The sequence below is a fragment of the Pongo pygmaeus genome, chromosome 3 (genome assembly GCF_028885625.2).
Source record: "Pongo pygmaeus isolate AG05252 chromosome 3, NHGRI_mPonPyg2-v2.0_pri, whole genome shotgun sequence".
Lineage (NCBI taxonomy): Eukaryota > Metazoa > Chordata > Mammalia > Primates > Hominidae > Pongo > Pongo pygmaeus.
The window spans coordinates 91,570,627-91,578,118 of NC_072376.2; the positions used below are offsets into that span (position 1 = coordinate 91,570,627).

A 7,492-nucleotide genomic window follows, 5' to 3' on the forward strand; every position below is an offset into this window, starting at 1 on the left:
AAACATGAAACAGAATATTATGGCTTTACTTTAAAAAAAAAATCCTATAATTTTCCAAAGATATTTATCTAATAGAAATGGCATTGTAGAATATTTTCAGAAAGGCTTTTATGCTGGCTCTTTGAATCATTGCCCATTCAAATAATTTTAAATATTCTATCTAACCTCCTGTACCATAAAGCTCACTGGATTTCATATACCAGAGCATAGAGTAAAAAATTTAGGAAAAACCTCTGCTTTTATCAGTTACTTCTGACAAAGTTGGTATTTCAGTCATCCTACATGTACATCATACACTGATTGAAAGGTGACATTGTTAGAGGTTATAAATAATTCAACAAATGGCATCTATCTGATTAGTATTTCAAAACAATATTTTATCTCTTCCCAACCCCCTCTTTATCTTCATAGAGCGCAGTCGCATTTGAAATCTATGGTTTCTGGCATATCTGGGGTAAGGTTATACTAGGAATTTACCAGACCTGTCAGTCTGTAGGTTTCTTCCATATTTCATTATATCATTCCAATTATAATTAGTTGTCTGGTAAAATTAAGAACAGTCTATTTCAGTGAATGCTCATGTGAACATTAACAACTTTTTGTTAGAATGACAGTTTAGCGACAGAAAGAATAAACCAGAAAGGGAGAGTCACTGAAGTAACCTTACTTAACTCAATGTTGCCAGCTCAATTGAAAATGCTAAGATTTTGCATTTTTTTCATTTTTGTTATTAATCATCAAGCACATATTTCTTGTCAGGAGATAAGCAGCAGTTTGATGACATTCCTGCCTCAACCAGCATGTTTTGAACTGACCTGTCTTCATTGCTATGGCTCCCAAGAAACTGCCGTTGACGAGCATTGATTCAGCTGAATGCTTTGACATTTAACTTGTCAGTGAAAGCTATTTTAATCATTAAGATGCATTTCCCTTCCAAGATTGCAAACTGTTGCTGCTCATACACAACATTCTATCATTTGATTACCGTGGAGAAGAAGAGAACCTGAAAAGTTACTCTTACTATCGATTATATTAAGAGCTAAAATTTATTATTTTACTGTGTGTGAGGAGTTGTGCTTAGCAATTTACATAGATTGACTCATTTAATCTTCTCAATCATGGAATCTGACCACCTGAATTTGCATCCTTGTTTTCCACTTACTATCTGTATAACATGCAGCCATCTCTGTGATATGATTTCCTCAATCACAAAATGGAGTAATAGTACCTACCTCACAGGCTTATTATGAGGAATAAATGAAACACATCATTAACAGTGCTTAGAATTAATACCTGCAAAACAGTGCGTTTTCATAGTGTGAAAAGTAATTTTTATTACCATTTTTTAGACGAAATCAACCAGTTCTTCACCAACTGTCCTGCTCAGCATCACTTCTAACTCTGTCTCTGTTCCCAAATCCAAATGTACAGATAGGGAAAATGAAAAAAATTTTTTTAGGACATTTTCCTATAGGTATTTGAACTCCAGCTCCACAGGAGGGAGAACCACAATTGTAGAAGGATAGTACTTTGCAGTATGAGCCTTTTAAATGTTTTTCCTCTTCTTTCTTTCTTCACTGTAGCCTTTCTTCACTCAGGGAGCTAGACCAATGTACTGGTGAATCCCTATTAAATGGGATGGAAGTGAAGATTTAGACAGTTTTGGGGACTTCAGAGGAGAGGGGTCATTTGTTCCAGGTTTTAATTAGCGGCATAATGGCAGCAAGATAACAGAATCCCATAGTTTTCCATGCCCAAGTTTGTGAAGCAGCAGAATAAATATATGTCAGGTGTTTATATAGACAACCTTAGACAGCCTAACAGAGTTCCCTGGGCCATGTCATGGAGTGAGAGCAGCTGTATGATCCCATTGCTCCTAACTGGGCATGGAAGCAAAACTTCTCATAGTCCAGAGCACCACTAGGATGTTTCCTATTGTGGCAGAAACTATGCTGTGTTGTCGCTGAACTCCTTCCTTTCTTTCCTGAGCACAAAGCTAAACTAAATATCATAGCCTCCCCTGCAGTTAGCTGGGTAAGACTTGACTTTTAAAACCTTTATGAACCACTATATACATTCTTTTCTCTCATCTGCTAGTTGAATGTATATGAACCAGTTGAAGGTCTTATGATTATAGAAAAAAGACAAGAGTCATTGAATTAGGAGCTCTTAACCCAGGATCTATTTAATAAAATGTAGAAGAACCATGACCTTGGATTTGGAACAAAAACAATTCTGTATTTTCATCAACCTCTAACTGAAATCTGGCAATTCTTTAAATTATGAACGTAGGAATCAATGCATAGTAATATTAGCAATACTTGAGACTTTGTCACCAATAAAAATCATAGGTATTTTCATATCACATTATAGATACTTAAGGTATCTTAAATATCATTTATACTAAAATTTACTTTGAAATAATAGTAGTTATTAGGCTATTCAATATGCTAACAAAAAGCACATATATTACAACAAAAATATTTTTTAAATAGTTTGATAACTATATCAATGAAATTGTTTTCCTTTGTAATCTGGTATAATTTTTACATCTTCTAAAAGCATTTTTCTGCTTCACCAGATTGCCAAAGGGAGCTACAGAAAATCAAGAATCCCCGTTCTAAATGATGCCTGAATGATACCATGGAGTAGGGTCCATCTTTTCCCCTTCACTCCACATCACCACCACACTGATGACCCACATTGTACTATGATGTGAGAAATAAGATTTTACTGGGTTAAGTTACTGAGATTTGGAAGTTAATTTTTAGAGCAGTTAGCCTGTGCAGACTAATACTCATACACCCTTGCTACCAAAATGGTAAGAGACCTCTGGTTGGAAAAGACTCAGAAGTGAATCCTGAGGATCAAAGATTGGATGGGGCCATTGAATATGTCTCAGCAGATAACAACTCAGAAAGACGGTGAAGCTCAGTCTAGGAAACACTTCCTTCAACTTAGAAATAAAGTTCAATTACAGTATCATAAAGAAACAGTTCAATTATTCTTGAATTTGTATGCTGAAATTTATAACTGTGACACAACAATGAATTTTCTTATTTATTATTTCTCTCTTCTTTTACTAGAGTGGCAGTTATTTTGTTTCTCATAGCAGATATTAAGTGCTTTTGAATTCATCAAAGTTTTATAGGTCTATGTGTGTATATATAAATATATATATATATGGTTTTAAAACAACCTCTGATTAGCTCTGTTCTCAGCTAGAGATTAACACTGAAGAGAAGCAAATAACTACAAAGATGAGATCAATATTGTGTAAGTCCTTCTACGAAGGAATGTGAAAGCTGAAATTTTTTTTAAAAGGTTTGTTGATTCAAATAGTCTTGAGAGAGCCCTCCAGCGTTTTCAAGACAGGTGTAAATTTGACAACGCTTTCTCAAGGCATCAAGTTTTGTTTAATTTCATCTTTGCTTTTAGACTGTTCTGCTGCCTCTATTTTTTAGAACAAATGAATCAGTCACTGTGAAACTTTCAGGCTATTAAAAGTCAGATGCAAAATCTCCTCTGAGGACAGATTCTTTCTAACCACCAAAGATTTACTGTATCTAAATTTTTATAACATACTGAACTGTAACTGAATGAAAATAAAAAGGGATTAGTGTGTTATAATTTGGGTTTCGGCATTAAAATGCAAAAAAAATAGTCCATTTATTCTTAAATGCTATATAATATAAACATCAGTCTGTCTTGATCACTGCTGTATACTCAGCTCCAAGCCTAATGCCTGACAAATATTTTTATGAATGAGTACACTAATCAAACAGCACTTACTGAAATTATATACAGAATACACTATTTATGACTAGACTTTGCCATGAGAAAGTTGCTGCCTTTCATATACGTAAGGATAAGGTGACTAGATTAAGATGTTAAAGCCTGTAAACTGCCAGTAGCTCACTGACCCTTGAAATTCCTAAGGTGATACAAAGTCCTTTGATGGAAGAAATACTGTGGTATTATATTATTACAATTAAGTTGTTTCTAACATACCAATCCTTTAAAACTTAGTTCAGTGGTTTCTTAGTATTAGCATAAGTGTGTATTAAGAAGTACAAGAGCTGGGCGCGGTGACTCACGCCTGTAATCGCACCACTTTGGGGGGCTGAGGCAGTCAGATCACAAGGTCAGGAGTTCGAGACCAGCCTGGCCAATATGCTGAAACTCTGTCTCTACTAAAAATACAAAAATTAGGCCGGGCAGGTGGCTCACGCCTGTAATCCCAGCACTTTGGGAGGCCGAGACGGACGGATCACGAGGTCAGGAAATCGAGACCATGCTGGCTAACAGAGTGAAACCCCGTCTCTACTAAAAATACAAAAAAATTAGCCAGGCATGGTGGCGGGCGCCTGTAGTCCCAGCTACTCGGGAGGCTGAGGCAGAAGAATGGCGTGAACCCGGGAGGTGGAGCTTGCAGTGAGCCAAGACAGCGCCACTGCACTCCAGCCTCGGCGACAGAGCTACACTGCGTCTCAAAAAAAAAAAAAAAAAAAAATACAAAAATACAAAAATTAGCCGGGTGAGGTGGCGGGCACCTGTCGTCCCTGCTACTTGGGAGGCTGAGGCAGGAGAATAGCTTGAACCCAGGAGGCGGAGGTTGCAGTGAGTCGAGATCGCGCCATTGCACTCCAGCCTGGGCGACAGAAGGAGATTCTGTCTCCAAAAAAAAAAAAAAAAAGTACAAGAATTGTTTTGGCTCTTTAACTTTTCATGCTAATTTTCACACATTCAAAAGAGTAAATGGCATAAGGAACCCACTAAGTACCCATTTCCCAACCCACAAATTATCATTGCCATTCTTATTTCATTTTCCCTCTTCCAATCTTTTTCTTTTTTTGCTGGATTATTTTAAAGGAAATCCTAGGCATCCTATTATTTCAGCTATAATTATTTCTGTATGTATCTTTAACAGATAAGGACTTTCTAAACATAATAATACCATTTAGCTCCTCTAATAAAATTATTAATAATTCCTTAATATAGTCCCTGTTCAAATTTTGCCTGATTATCTCAAAAATGTCTTATACATGGTTTGTTTGAATAAGTATCCAAACAATGTCCCTAACAGTTGAGTTTAATGTATCTGTAAAGTTTAATAGAAAATGCTTCATCTTTTTTTGTGTGTGCCATTTATTTGTTGAAGAAACCAGGTCATTTGTTTTGTAAAAACCTCTCATTCTGGATTGGGCTGTTTGCATCATGGTATAATTTAACAAGTCCCTCTATTTCCTTTAAAATGGTAGTCAGGTCTCATAATTTTCTTTTGGAAAGAATATTTCATAGGTAGTACTGTGCACTTCCTGTTGCATAAGGAGACAGGTATTTGTCTCCACATTTAGTGAAGACTGACTACAATGACTTCAAGTGTTGTCAGTCTGATCCATCATTACAAAGTGCTCCAAATTTTACCTAATGCTATTAGCCACTGATGACTCTTGGCTGGGTCCATTATTTCATCAAGACTTGCAAAATGATGATTTTATATTTCTATCATTATTACTAACTGGAATTCCATAAAGAAAAAATGCCTTTCATCAACTACGTGGTTACCCTGAAATACAACTCATGCCCAGAAAGCAGGATAAATGCTTGTTTCTTCATTGAAATTAATCTACTTTCAGCATGAGTTGGTATCCTATTTAACTTCCAATAGCGTGTAATGAGTCTCCCTCAACTCACTCTAACTTCTCCCTAAGGTCACCAGGTGGTTTTTACCGTAAAACCTCGCAGGGCCAGAATGGGATAAGACAGGATGGAATTGGGCAGGCCAAGGCAGGATACAGGGATTTAGGAGAGGGGGGTACTGGGTCAGGGAAGACAGAATACCTTAAGCGTGCTCTAGGAGGTGGAATCCGAGCTTTCTGAGCTGTCCTGGACGTTGGTGCTCTCCACAGACTCCTTAGGTTCTTTGCTGTCACTACCACTTTCTTCGGTAGCCGGGTTCCTTTGCTGACAGGCCTCTTCAGAACCAGAAAGTGTGCTGCCCTGGGTCTCCTGGTTCTCCCTGGAGCCCAGGACCACATACCCGCCCTTCTTCAGGTCCACTTGTCGTCTCAGCTCATCTGCCATCTGCGAGAGATCCCGCTTCATAGCATAAGCATCTTCCCCATCTGCATAGTATTTAGGTTCCACCTCACTAATCTGAAAGTTGAGGGTGTTAGAATAGAGGTGCAAGGCTGCCCGGTTACTCTTCCTGACGTGCAGAGACACATATTTGGTGTTAAAGTTCTCTATCATGGCCCTGGAGGCCTGGTCCATCAGCTTCTGGGCCAGGCCGAGGCGCCGGTGTGAACGCTTCACGGCCAGTGAGGTGATATGGCCATGCGGGACATCATCTGGGTCCTCCTCCATTTTGGCCAGGACATAGCCCACAATCTTCCCGTCCTCATCCTCAGCGATGTAAGAAAGCTGGGGCCAGGAAAGGCCATGATATAAATAGTATTTCATCTGGTAGTTCTCAGGAAGGCAAAGGAGGTTGCAGTGTTGCATATTCATCAGGTCGCCTGGCCGAGCGTTGCGGATGTTCATAATGGCGGCGGGTAGGCAGCCGGTTGGACTGCAGTGAACCCAGAAGAGGCTGTTGCCGACCTTAAGGGGCACTGTTTGCCTCAGGAATCGAGTCCAGGGAGCTAACACCACCGGGCTGAATCGTGTGGAGGCCGGATGGCGGGAAGGCGGAAGGAGGAGGAGATGGAAAAGATGGTGCCAAACTGCGGCTTTCAGAAGTGCGTCACTGATCCCAGCCAATGAGGTTTTGCTTCATTGTGCGTGTGCGTGCGCAGGGGTTAGGGGGCGGGGAGAGAGGAGTTCATTGTGATCGCCTTGGTTGTAAATAAAGTGATCCATTGCAATTATTATTTTTGTTTCAGTTTTAACTTTTTGGTTTGGGCACATCTGAATAAATTTTCACAAACTGGAGAAAGCCATATAACAGGAACTTAGAGGAAATAAAGAACATTGCATCCCAGAACCCCCACTCCTGTCCCCTTCCAGTACCCGCTTCCAACGTCCCAAGAATTACGATTACCTAGACTTCTGACAGACTTTATATAAATGAAATCATAGTGCATGCATTATTTTTGTGTCAGGTTTTTTTCACTCACTCTTTGTATGTTTCAGCCACCTCGTGTATAGCTGAGGGTTCTTTATATTCTTCCTTGTTTGATATTCTATTGCCTAAATATGTCACAATTTTTTTTATCAATTCTACTGTTACTGGCCATTTTGTCATTTCCAGTTTGGGAATAGTACCCCTAGGGTAGCTGAACATTCTAGACTTATCTTTAGTTGGAACAAATGCATATTTATCTAGGATTAGAATTATTGGGTCAGTGACTATAATAATGTTCAGCTTTTATAAATACTGCCACTTTTTCAGAGTGGTTGCTCCACATTCTCAACAGCATTTGCTATTTCCCCATTGTTTTATTTTAGCCATTCTTTTGTAGGGGTAGAAGTATTACATTGTGGTTGT

The 7,492-nt window shown here is 38.8% G+C and overlaps 1 protein-coding gene across 6 annotated transcripts in view; it reads right to left on the bottom strand.

The window, feature by feature from the left end:
• NAA11 (N-alpha-acetyltransferase 11, NatA catalytic subunit) overlaps positions 1 to 6,790 on the bottom strand; it is a 99,475-nt gene extending 92,685 nt beyond the window's left edge. For 2 of the 6 annotated variants that reach the window (XR_008502323.1, XR_008502322.1), the window contains exon 1: positions 5,845 to 6,741. Coding sequence is in view for 3 of the 6 variants with exons in the window: in XM_054486548.1 (XP_054342523.1) it covers positions 5,857 to 6,546 (690 nt within the window). In the remaining 3 variants the exon portion in view is untranslated. Of the gene's footprint in view, positions 1 to 1,314; positions 1,627 to 5,844 lie in introns of those variants that run through there. The other 4 variants (XM_054486550.1, XR_008502324.1, XM_054486548.1 and 1 more) reach the window with 4 other exon arrangements.
• Positions 6,791 to 7,492: the final 702 nt, after the last annotated feature.